Below are 12,933 nucleotides of genomic sequence, written 5' to 3'. Positions count from 1 at the left end.
GGAGAGCTCTGCAGGAGGCATCTGCAGGGTGATCTGCTGCGCTGCACACACAGTTGTTTGCAGCTGGATCGCTAAGCACTGAACATTTGAAGCACAAGGTTTATTATCCCTTCCAAAATGTTTGTTATCGTAACTTGGCTATTCATTTTAAGCATTAGAAATGCTTTTTCTGTAGCCTGATAAAGTCTTCATCTCATGGCCGTCACGTAGAAGTGAGATCTACAGCCTGCTTCTAAGGTTTTGGAGAAAAGTCCACCTTTTAGTTATGTTCAATACTACCTTGTTTTTATCATGAGACATGACAGAAGGGTCTGACCTCTGTTATCTTGATCATTAGTTAGTTATTTTCAGTATTTTATTATATGACCCCTTACCTTTCTCTCCAAAGTAAACAAAGCCAAGCTTTAGAGGTTCTTCCCATTTTTTTCTGGGCCTTTAATCAATGTTAGCACCCTTCTCGGAGCTTCTTTTTACCGTAAAATGCCCCTTGAGAGGAGTGAGCAGCACTGGATACTGCATTTGAACTTCGGTTGTAACATTACTCAACAGTGCTATGTCTTCCGTCTCGTTCATCTCTTTTCACACATCTTCTGGGCACTCACATGCATTCTTCAGACTGCCTTGTAGATTACACTTCAGTTTTTCTTGCCCTCAATTAGTTCCTAGAAAGAAGTAAGAGGCAGAAGAACAGGCCAACTTCATAAATCTTTATCTAATACTAGCAAGTCATTAGGCCTGTGAGTAAAGTCTCCATCTGTTCCCAAAGAAACCACAGCATTTTCTACACTGTGTCAGCATCTACTATAATATTTCCGCTCTCAGAGATTTCTTGAGTTTTCTCCAAAGGTCCCATATGTCTGCTTCTTCCTTTCTCTCTCCAAAGAAAAGCAAAGAAAATATGCAACATGCAAACAAAAACTAGAATGGCAGCAGCCCCTTCAGGAAGCTGTGCCCCCTGCATCATGGGCCAAAACTGACCCATTTTGGGAAAGAGGCCTAAAATAAGAGCAGACTACTACTTTCTACAAAGGAACGCGGCTCAGTAATAGGCAAGGGCAGCATGGCAGCTTCCAGCACTGCTCCTTACTGTATCTTTGTCCTTTTCAAACAACTGTTTCCTCCTAGCAATCTGGCACATTAACATCTATTATGACCTAGATAGATTTCAGTTTATTTTATATTCGGTAAGTGTGTGTGGACTCCAGGGGACCTAAGGGGAATCAGCCTGGCTCAAGTGAAACTCACCTTGAAGCTCCTGTGTGTTTTGCCTCAGCACAGATTGAAAGGCTCACAAACCATTATAGGTTACTCTGCTGCTCTGACTGTTGCTAATATGATTATGTCCTGAAGGGTTTAAATGAAAATTGTTTAGTTGGCTAGGAACAAAGAGGGGAGGGGGGGTGTGTGTGGGAGAAACACATTTGAAACATTTCTGAAAATGCCAACTGGCTTTGCTTTGTTTGGAGCTGGTCAAGCAGAACAGTGGCACTGAGCAGCTAATCAGTAGCTCCTACTCCTCCAGAGAACAGCCAGCTCCCTCCACACTTGGCACCAGCGCAGCCCAGCTGAATACCCTTGTGTTTGCTTATTCTCTTGGCAGAAGTGAAAGAGTACGAGCCCCCGTTTGGCTCTAAAGTGCGAGAACACCCCTGCGTGGAAAGCATGAAGGACAATGTCCTAAGAGACAGAGGGCGACCCGAGATCCCCAGCTCCTGGCTTAACCATCAGGTAAGAGCACCACATGTGAGCAGCTGGGAGCTGCGCTATACATTTAGCTGCTGCCTGAGGCCTGAGCCTTAACTCAGTGTCCTGCCCAACAGGCTGGACCTCTGTTTTGCACGGGTTAGAGCTCTGTCATGTGGTGACAACGGTGCTGCCATGGTTCAGACACCACAGTGCTCTGCACTGTGCCTACCCGAAAGCCCTGGGATTTCTGCTGCCCCCCAGTGTAATCTAAAAGTGATCAAAACAAAAAGATTGGAAACCTGAGACCCAACAATCATCCAGACAGCCACAGAATAATTAGGGCCTTAAAGCACACTGTGTTCAGACTCTGAAAGGTCAAAGAGAACAACTTTGCACATGGGCCCCTTCAGCAGAGAGAGCAAATCTCAGTACTTTATCATGGAGAGCAGTCATAGTTGTATCCCAGCTGTTGACAGGTTTAAGAAAAAGGAAATGAGTCTTCAGCAAGCCAGTCTGGTTTTATTCAGGTTGCGCATTAGCAATCCATTTCCCTTGCATGTCGTGAAGCTCTCTGTCAGCTTTCCCCATTCATGGACACCATGGTTGCACTTCCTAGGCGATAGTTGCAGCCTGTTTTCTCAGTAGATGAAACGGAATGCAAACAAGCCAAAGGCATGCATTTCTTCACCTTGCTCTGAGCAGTTTTATCAGAAGAGATAAAATGAGAATCGTCTCAGAGGAGAAGTGAGGCTTGGTCGTTCCACTTGTCAATGAAATATGTTGAGTGGCCTTTACAGACAAAAGGGAAGCACGTTTATAAAAGCCCAAGATCAGCTAGTATTTCCATCAGAAGCAATGTAACACTCCCTTTTTTATTCCAGTTGAGATGTTAAAATCACGGTCTAACACCTACTTAGGAAAGTCCAAGTGAGTGTCCAAAATCAATCATCTTTCCAACCAAGAACAACGCATCTGCTGCCTGATGACTATGGCAAAGTGCAGCCCCTTCCTGGATGACAGGGACTTGCTCCTTATGTAGTCATCTGTGATTAATAGGGTTATTGAGGAGGGGTGCTTTAACTGGGGAGCAGAGCTGTATTTTGAGGGACACCTGGATATCTGATGTTAGGAGTACTAAAAAAGCCTTTGACATTTCTAGGAGCCATGCACACAACCGTCTTCTAAATGACAAGTTGAGCTGGGAAGGAGAGATTATACTAATGGTCATCTTTATAGAAAAGAACTGGTTGCAGAAATTTTATAAAAATTGTGGATGAGCTGGTAAAGGGGATCATGAGTTGACTGCAGTTGTTTGTTTTCCACGAAGCCAAAATGAAGTCCAAACTGATAATAACATAGGTGGTACTTTAGTAGAGCCCAATTAACAAAACAGAAAAGGCTCGTGAGCCAGATCATTTGGGAGATAAAAAATATATAGTAGAAAATGCTTAAAATTAGGAACAGCGTGAGAAGATTTCTTGGAGTATTCAAAAGACATGATCTCGTGTGAAAAAAATTAAAGTAAAGGAGGGTACAGAACTGATTAGGGAAACAGAAGAACAACAGGAAGATCTGTGGTCAGCAAACTTGAGGATAATCAGTTTTCTCAAGAGCAAAAGGAAATCTAACTTAGTACCAATCTGTTGCTGGATATGAAAGAAAGATACTGCTTATGCTAATGCAAAGGCAGACAAGGTCAGCAAATATTTCAGTTCTGCATTTGGGAAGAGTCAGATGATGTACATGTAATAGAAGGTGATGAAAGCCCCTATAAAGCAAAAGTCATTGGCACTTAAAGCAGGCCTGGGGCAGTGTTAGGCGGCCCAGAGATTTGTCTGCGTTCAGCACAAGGCTACTCCTGCGGGCACTGTGGCATTACGTGGCAGCAGAAACGGGCAGTACCGCCCATTATGCCTTGGCGAGGAGCGTCCAGGAGCTCGTTTCATGCACAGCCAGGCATAGCGGCAAGCATAGGTGTGCTGGCATGCCCAGGGTGCCTGGGCAGGGGAAGCACTGGGCTCGGGATCCCCGTGGTGCTCGGGCACCGGGCAGGCCTGCAGCTGCTCTCATGGCAGCAAGCCTGAGTGTGCAGAGAGCTGCAGCTCGAGATACTGGAGTAGAGCTGTAAGATACGCTGTGAATTTCATCGCCTCTGGGTTTACATAGCAAGTAAAATGATCACAGATTTGGACCTAGGTGTCCTGCATTCAACTTCAGAGATTTCTTCCCCAAGTAAAACCCCAACCTCAGTTTGCCCCAGTACAGGGCACCCCACCAACTGGGAGAACCATGCATCTGTGCTTGTGTGTCACCGGGACTGGCACAGCTGGCTTCAGCAGGGTTCAGCAAAGAGTCTAAGGCAGGAAATGGATGCCTGATAACACACTCACAGTACATTTAATGAAGGTGGATTTAATTCCCTTTGTCTGAATCCCTTCAGTGTTTCACATTGTGCCATCTAAAATGCAGTGACGCATCGGCTTCTGCGGGGCCGTGACAGTTTGCAGCAGCTGAGGATCTGCTTTGAACTCCATAGAAGTTGCTCTTACTCTAATGGCTCTTCCATATTCATTTCCTTCCTCTGCAGTTGTGTTTTTATAATGAACTCATTATTCATCGTGATAAAATTCTGGAATGAATTTACATATTACAATTTCCCCCCCCCCTTAATGAGATTTGTTGCACTATTGATTTCAAGTTAATGTTTAATATTTAATTTAATTTACTGCTTGTAATTTCAATGCCAGCAGAAAACTAATGTTATTTGTATACAGACAATAACGTTCTGCTATTAACATTGACATCAGTCAACATCACCAATTAGGTAAATTATGCAATTAATGCAGTGTTGTGAAATGTTATTTTTTTAAATAAGAAGTTTAAGATAAATCCTACTTAATGGGCTTTTAGTGTCACAAAGCAAAGCACACAATTTCCTGGCAAATACCTCATGTTTATAAAATGCATTACAGAGATGCAACTGGTTTTTGCTCCTGTAAACATGTGCATCAGCATTGAAAGGAAGGTTAAATAGTTACATCTGTAAGTGGCGTGTTTAAGTGTTTGTGGGACTGTGGCCCATATTTGCACATAGATTTAGTTAGTCTGCAAGGAATTCATAAAGGGCTGATGAAAAGGCTGATATTGCTGGCAATCAGAATTTTGTTCAAAAAAACCAAAAAGAATTCAGGCACGCAAAGGCATGGGTTGAGCGGGAAGTCACGTTATCGAAGAGTTCTGATCATATTTATTAAAAAAACCCCTACTTGATTCTATAGCAGTTTTCCAAAGCAACATTTTTCTTGTTATAAAGTATCAGAACGTATGCCCAGAAATGACAGCACCAACTAAAGTGCTGAAAATATTGTAGTAGGGTTTCTTTTAAAAAAAAAAGCGAAGCATGCCCCCATGACAGTAGCAGCAGAGCCCATAAAGCACCTCCAGGGCACCCGTGATTAACCCCCTGAACTTCAGAGGGCACTAAAGGAACTCTCACGCACGGGCTTTGGCGATGACTGGCCCCATCACGGCTGCTCTCTCTGTGCTCTCTGCAGGGCATCCAGATGGTGTGCGAGACTCTTATTGAGTGCTGGGACCACGACCCCGAGGCCCGGCTCACTGCGCAGTGCGTTGCGGAGCGCTTCAGCGAGCTCAAGCACCATGACAAGCTCTCGGGAAGAAGCTGTTCGGAGGAGAAGATCCCCGAAGACGGCTCCGTGACCACCGCCAAGTAGCGCGCACCCAAGAGCTCCGAAACGGAGGGAAGTCACTCCTAGATGCGTTCACCTTGGCAAAGGAAGAAGTCTCGATCGGTGCCTTGACTTGCTTCCTGGAGGACTGAGGCTGTCACTACTCCCTTTAGGCTCCGGCTTTGGACAGGGAGATGTATTCGTGGGAATTAAAAGCCAGGGAGTAGGTGTCATACCCTAGCATTGGCTGCCAGCATCATGTCGTAGGAGGAGCTATGTATGTTAGCACTTCCTCAGGAAATGAGATTTGAAACTAGCCAATAACATTATGCACTTTATTAATGCCTGTATATAACTATGAAATCGCTATTTTTATATATATATATACATATATATATATATAAAATGTGTGTGTATGTATATATATATCTATCTATATATCTATAAACAGCCATGCTCTGAAAAAAAGAGTTAAAAAAAAAAAAAGTGCTTCCAGGAAATCACCAGTGCATTAGAGATCCCTCCCCTTAGGGAAGGAGCCTGGGGAGACTGGCATAGCACGACACCAGCAATTGTGCACTAAGCGCTCTGCCAAAAAGATAGGAATAATATGCGACAAGAAGATGGCTTTCAAAGCATGTGCTGTGACCACCCAGCTGTGGCCCTGCAGTTGACAGTTGCAGGAGCCGTGTCAAGCAGACGGGCCAATTTGGCTTTGCAGTTCTACCTACACATTCCTGTCTGCAGCACATTTTGGAAGGTTCAGGGATGCCTTTGCCCTCTCACCTTAACCCCAGTGTCTTCATAGTGTCCCAGAACAGGAGTGCGAGGAGGTTTGGTCCCTCCCATGTGTGTGTTTCCATACAGAGGTCATTAATGTTATAAGTTTATTGCTTTGAATTCACGCTGCTTGCAAGCAGGTTGCAAAATATCAGTGGGTTGAGTTTTCCCCTCCTCCCACCCCCATCCCCAACCCATACAAAACAAGACAGGGCCAGCAGATGTTTTATATTTGCTGTGCGTTCTGAGTGCGGGCAGTACTGTTTTTTTTTTCTTTCCTTTTACCTTGATTGTGTTGCTGTAAGAACAAACATTTTTTTCCCCGTACAGCATGTCTAATTGCTTGAGACACCACAATCTGACTCTGTTCCGCACTTTCTAGAGAAAAGTAAGAGACAACAGCCAGCGCCTTTATTTTTGGAAAAGGACTTTGGAGGTGAGGGAAAGCTCCGCAGCATTAGGTTAATGGCATATCCTGCCCTCAGCACTGCTTGCATATAGGGCTGCCCTCAGCAAGTCAGCAATTAACAGAAAAAAAACCAAACCCAAGAAAGATGATTTATTCCCAAAGGATCCCTCAGACATTGCTTACATTCTTTCAGTTCTCCAAAATGCTTAAGACTGTTGACATCACATTGAGCCTATATAAATGACAGCAATGTGTTTAAGAAATGCTAACAATTTTGTCTTCAGGAGTTTTGCAGTGATTTTTTCACTTTTTTCTTCTCCAAGCCAGCCTTGGAAATTAGAAATGCAGCCAGCACAAACCAGTCCTGTACAGATGTATCTGGTGCCATTTATTAAATACCTTTGACATAAACATCGATATTTTTCTAGAAGACATTGCCATGTAAATCAATAGGAAACATGCGTATTCAAATAGGAGTTAAGATTTATGATGACAAATATTTTATCTGAAATGGGTTTGTATCCGCCTTTTTTTTTTTTTTTTCTTTTTGCATTTTAACCAAACTACTCAGAAATATTTAAACAGAGCGGGGCAAAACCTCAACAACTGCAGTGGAATTCAGAGGACACTATGTCAAATTTTAGGGGGGTTGGGGGGAATTTGGTTTTTTTTTGTTTTAAAAAAAACAACAGAAGGGCGGGCGGGCCGAGGCGCGGGGCTGCTGGCGGCGGGGCCCGCTGCCCTCTAGCGACGCGCTGCTGCCGCGCCGCCGCCTCCCCTGCTCGGAGCCGGGCGGGGGGAGAGGGAACGGCGCGGCCCCTTTCTCTTCCTCCATCCACGCCGAAGGTCAAGGAATGGCGGCCCGTAGTTCCTGACAATACTGACATTTTAATTTTTTTTTTTTTTTTTTACTACTACATGTAAAGGAAAATTTTTATTCTTTTAAGGAATATTTCACCTGTACATCATGTATGAAATAGGAATGTGAACAATATATACTCTTGTATATCAAATGTTTCAAGCACTTAACTTGCTTTGTAAACAGTTCTGGGGTTGTTTTTTTTTTGGACTGTTTTGGTTTGTTTTGTATAAATCAAATGTTTATTGGAGCAAATAAAATAACACCAACTCAAGTTTGTCTTTCACCTCTGGAGCATCCAGAACAGGCAGAGGGCTCTTCCTAAAATGAACCCTATCCTAAACTGATTCAGGCCTATTCCTTCCAACCAGGGGCCTGAATGTCATGCTCAGCATGTCCGATGGCCGTGGCATGTGCCCTGCTTTGCTAATGACTCCTTCCCGCGGTCTCCACCCTGCCCTTCAGGAGAACCGCACTAGCAGATACCGGGACTTGCTGGCCCGTTAGCCCCTGCAGTGTGAAACCTTCACTAGTCTCAGGGGAGGGGAGGGAGAAGAGGGTTCACAGCTGATGCTCTCCTACTTCTAGGTCGCTCAGTTCTCGGTGTAGATGTGGCACGGAGGGACATGGTTTAGTGGTGGACTTGGCAGTGCTAGGTTAATGGCTGGACTCGATGAGCTTCAAGGTCTTTTCCAACCTAAACGATTCTATGATTCTATGATAAGGCCTTAGTTAAACCTCAGTCATTTTGGTGCTGGTGTTAAAGTGAGCCAAAAGACAGCCCACTAAATCTGTGTCACTAAGTGTATGATTAATGTGCTTGTGCCTTAAAGCTACTGCTCTCCACTCAGAGCTTTCACCTTTTTAAGTTGATACCCCCTCCCATGGAAGACAAGCAGAACACAAGCACTACATAAACAAAGAGTGAGATACCTCCCTCCCCACTAAAAAAATTGCCTTGAGTGTGACTTAGGTTGACTCTAAGCCTTTACAGAGGATGCAGTCCACGATTTAGGCATCTGAGACTCTGCAGGCAACACCATTTTTTTCAGAGAATGTATTTTGGTGCCAAAACCTCCACCAGAGCTCATGCTTGGCTGCGCTGAATGAACTTGGCTTGGCTGCCCTTTGAACCTCCAAGTGGGGATTCCCCAAACAGCCACCCAGGTGTCTTCGTTCATGAGTTGAAGCAGAATTGCAGAATAACTGAGGCTGGCAGGGACCTCCAGTCCAGGCGCTGGGCTCGCTGGTCGTCTGGTCCAGGCTCCTGTTCGAAACAGGCAGCTTAGATCAGGGTGCTCAAGACCTCATTGAATTTTGAGTATGTTCAATGCTCACGATCTCACAGCCCCTCTGGGCACCTGGTGCTCCAACGAGAGCAACACACATAGCTAATGTCAGGTGTGGTGCAAAGCACAGTGGCCACATCTAGTCTAAAATTGGCAAGCGGGGGCTTTGTGAAGCAGGCTTTGCCTAGGTGCCCCCCTGGGCAGACAGCTGCAGGTGACCAGCTCTTCCTTTAAGCCAGCTACCCCCTGCCCCATATTACCAGACTATAAATCAAGCTGCAGAGTGAGGATGCTTCGCAGCCGGCTGAAATCAGCTGCCTGGGGACAGCATGGAGGGGCCTGCAGACAGCCTTGCTGCAGGGCTGCTGCCGCCAAGCGTGCAGTGGGGATGGGTCAAGACAGGACCCCCGCCAGCAGCAAGGCAGCGCTGCCAGCACCAGCCTTGCTGTAGTTGCTCTAACCTTGAGGGACGGTGGGATGCTCTACAGCCTCCCCCTCCCCAGCAAATGTTAACAGTGCAGCCTTCGCTTCTCTGCTGTTCCTGCAGTGAAGGCCAGACACAAAAATAGCTCTCAGCTACCCTACAGGCATGCAAAGCCTGACTGCCCACACCTCTGTGGTTTCCAGCAGCACCCTGCTGAGCCCTAGGCAAGCCTAGCATCACCGTGGTCAGCTCCGGCATTTGCTGGTGCACTGGTGGCAGTGGCCACCCTTCACCAGTCCCCACCACAGGCTGCGTATTGGTGAAGATCTAAAGGCCCTGACAGGTTGTTTACACTGGCTCAAAGGCAAAGACCTTTTGGCACAACGAGGCAAACAAGTGTTGCAAAAAAGAAAGTGTATTAAGAAACTGTAGCAGGCAAACTCCAGAGACCTTTCAGTCTTGAAATGAAGTACACAATATCCTTGAAATAAAGTACACTATATCCTTTTAATAGTTTTTCCAATTAAGGCTTTTGCCCACCTTTCTTATCCTAAATATGGTATTCAACATCTTTCTGTGAGCAGCTCTTAATTAGCATGTCACTCACCATTTTATGGCCAGGATACACAGCAAGGAGGCTCAAGCTGTGCAATGCAGAAGGCAGTCCTTGGGTTTACTTCTGAACCAAGCAATGGTCTAAACTGGATGGCGAAGTTTCCCAGCACAGAGAGCCTCTGTGTTACTAGTTCACACAATTCCCAGCACAACTGGGATTTCACTCACTTCTAGGATATTCCCAACTGCTACTGGCACAGACATGAACAAGAAAAGCAGAAAAAAATCATGACCCAGCTCCTGAGGGTGGGGGGCAGAAAAAGAAAGCTATGTAGACATCATTATTCTGAATGCTCCTGGAAAAAAACTGAGCCACATGCAGAGCACCTGCAATATTGCCCTCTTGTCAAGCCAGCTGTGCTGGGACCCAAGGGCTTCCTTGGCTTCCAGAAGAACACTGATTAATTTATTTCCTGATCCTTAGCTCTGTTTCTCTCTTGCTTGCTTTTTTTTTTTTTTTTTTGGCATTATGTTTTTAATAAAACGCTGCCTGTGGCAATTTTTCCCTCTGGCCACAAAGAAAATGGAGCGAATTCTGTTCCAGACTGTCTGCTTGTTGTTTCTGAATGCAGTTTGGCTGTGTTCATGCTGCTTATTACTTGGCAAATATTCATGCAAGTGGGTGCACACCATGTGCGTGTTCAGAAGGCTCTTGCTGGGGGGCTGCCAAAACTTCCAGTCTCATCCTGGGTCAAAGTGCTGCACCTCATTCCAGGATTTTGGTGCGGTTTTTTTTCAGGCACCTGTATCCTACTGGGTTACATTTCCCAGCATGACCCACAAGACCCAGTTGGCCTGAGCCCATGGTGTCCCAGCCCGGCTGTCCAGACAGCATTTCCTCACAGTGCCTTGAGATATTGGCAGCTCTCACCTATTTTTGACCTCCAGCAGCTGCAAGGCCTTGCTCATGGGCAGAAAGCTAAGGACAAAGTCAGTGGATTGTTGAAATACAACCAAATTGTGAAGCTCTTGGGAGGATCGAGCCCAGGAAACAGATTTAAAACTCTTGACTACTGAATGCTTTGAGCACCATCTAATCACTTCATGAAGAGACAAAGGCAAAAGGCAGCTCATAAATTATCTGCTGTGAATTATTTGCTCTGTTATAATGGTGATTAACCAATCTCTTCAGACGGTTGTATTTATGTAGCTAAATTCTTAAAAAAAAATAAAATGGTCACCTGATTAAATTGGCATGATTAAACTCTCACTGCTGAAACGCCTGTTTCACAAATGTACTGCCATGTGAAAGCAGGTAGAGCAAAGATCCCTGGAATTTCTTCCCAGATTAGCCATCTCGTGTGTGTCACAGGAGGGACCACTCACAGCTGAAAGCACTCCCCCTCTTCCTCCTCCACTGCAGCAAGGCTTTCCTGTGGAAGAAGAAACAACAAGCAATTCACCCAGCTCTTTTTTCACCCATCCGTGGCTTCAAGCCCAGGCTGCCGCCTTCCCCTCCCTGCTGCTCCTCTCCTCCTTCCAGGCACCTTCAGGTGCCTGAGTGGGGCTGCACAGCGCACTCCCTCCTGCCTCCAGTTTTGGATCAGGGTGCTGGACTTCCTCTCATGAAAGCAACTCATGGTATTTGTGTTTCAGAACAAGACCTGCATCAGATATTGGGGTTTAAACATCAGGCTCAGCCCTGCACGATCCCCTGAAGGGCACCTCATTGTCACTTCTGCTCGGGCTGGAGCCGTGCCCTTCCTCCAGTGACCCTCTGCCCCCTGGCCCACTCCTCTCCCCAACAGCGACCGTCCTGATCTCCAGGGTCTGTCCTCCTCCAGAAACAGTACTGAGTAAAACCATTGCATACAGCTGTTTAAAGGCTCTTTGCTTATTTATGGCAGAAGCAATGCAGAGGAAGCAAAGCCCAAAAGAAATACACATCATATGTGTTTCTAACCAACTTGCATGGAGATAGTGGTCATGTCGCAGGCCAGGCTCACTGGCTTCCTGCTCCAGCATGAGTGGTTGAGTGAGGGTCCCTGGACCAGGGCTGTCTCCTTAGTTTCCAGAAGGAGAAGATGACCACGTTGTCCCCTCCTGGCACCCCCTGCGGTGAAGCTTCCACGGGCGGGCACGAGTGACTTGCATTACCCACTCCTTCACCCTGGACTCTCACCTCCCACTCCCATGAATCCCACCCCCGAGGCAGGAATGAAAATGCCCCTACAACATTTACACCCCTGCTGCAGCAGGGTTTTCTGTAGTGTACAGCTCAGTTGCCTGCCAGCATAACATAAGGACCTTTGAAATGGTTTTCACAGCATGCCTCAGCCACAGGCTGGCTGCGTGCGGAGTTTAGGGGAGTGCTTTATTTAGGATGAGTTAAACCGGCATGGGATGCAGGACGTGTTATCAGAGCTGTGTGGTGAGCTACAGAAGTGGGGCTCCTCACCCACCCCCCCCCGACAAAGCCCAGACCCAGCACTTTCCGTCTCACACAAAGAGTTCCAGAAATAGACTTCCTTCTGTTTGTTAGAAATATGCCAGGGTCTTCACGCTTCAACCTTGTAGGAGACAATTTAAGGTTAGAAAATGTTTTGCAGAAGGTATTGATTGCATCTAATTCCTGCTTTTTCTTGAAGGTGAAAACTGTCTTCCTAGTTCTCAAACAGAAGACAGTATAAACTTCTCCTGAGATAAACATCTGTCTCTCTGTGGCTGCAAATGTTTAGCACTTAAAGGCTGGTCTTTATCTACTGACTTCCTTATACATGTATGTGAATGCTGAGAGGATCTCTGCACTAATCTAGTGAGGCTGGCTATGCTATGACTACCCAGTAAAATAAGATGATAAAAATATCAATCTTTTTTAAATTGGGACTACATCATTTGGCAATGTGTAAGAAATGCCTCCCCAGACTCAGAAGTGGCAAGAGTCATATCACTTCAGAGATCGAGATGAAAATACAAGGCCTACTCTGGGCCTTTTCAGGGCATCATTGCAACAATTGTTTGAGAATATTTTTTTTTTTAAAGAAAAAAGCTATTTTTGGAAAGAGCAAAATCTTTTGTACAGGGTATATGAATGCCTGGAATGACAAAAACAGTATTTCAGCTTTGATCCAACAAAACTGAACTAAAGGCTGTCAGAGAAAGGATCTGGTAAAAGAAAACACAAAGCCCATCAGCACACACCACCAAGAAAAACAGCCACGTGGTGCTGCCACCAAGGAGAA

At 45.7% G+C, this 12,933-nt stretch overlaps 1 protein-coding gene across 2 annotated transcripts in view; it reads left to right on the top strand.

Moving 5' to 3' along the window:
* TGFBR2 (transforming growth factor beta receptor 2) overlaps positions 1–7,678 on the top strand; it is a 62,029-nt gene extending 54,351 nt beyond the window's left edge. For both annotated transcript variants that reach the window (XM_087770822.1, XM_087770832.1), the window contains exons 6-7: positions 1,601–1,728; positions 5,241–7,678. In XM_087770822.1, the coding sequence (XP_087626948.1) occupies positions 1,601–1,728; positions 5,241–5,420 (308 nt within the window). In that variant the 3' untranslated portion in view covers positions 5,421–7,678. The remainder of the gene's footprint in view (positions 1–1,600; positions 1,729–5,240) is intronic.
* Positions 7,679–12,933: the final 5,255 nt, after the last annotated feature.

Source organism: Nipponia nippon, unplaced genomic scaffold (genome assembly GCF_047370975.1).
Source record: "Nipponia nippon isolate SJK-2023a ecotype South Korea unplaced genomic scaffold, ASM4737097v1 scaffold_1, whole genome shotgun sequence".
In the NCBI taxonomy this organism is placed as follows: Eukaryota; Metazoa; Chordata; class Aves; order Pelecaniformes; family Threskiornithidae; genus Nipponia; species Nipponia nippon.
The sequence above is the reverse complement of the archived record's forward strand: the minus strand, read 5'-3'. Positions and strand labels throughout refer to the sequence as shown.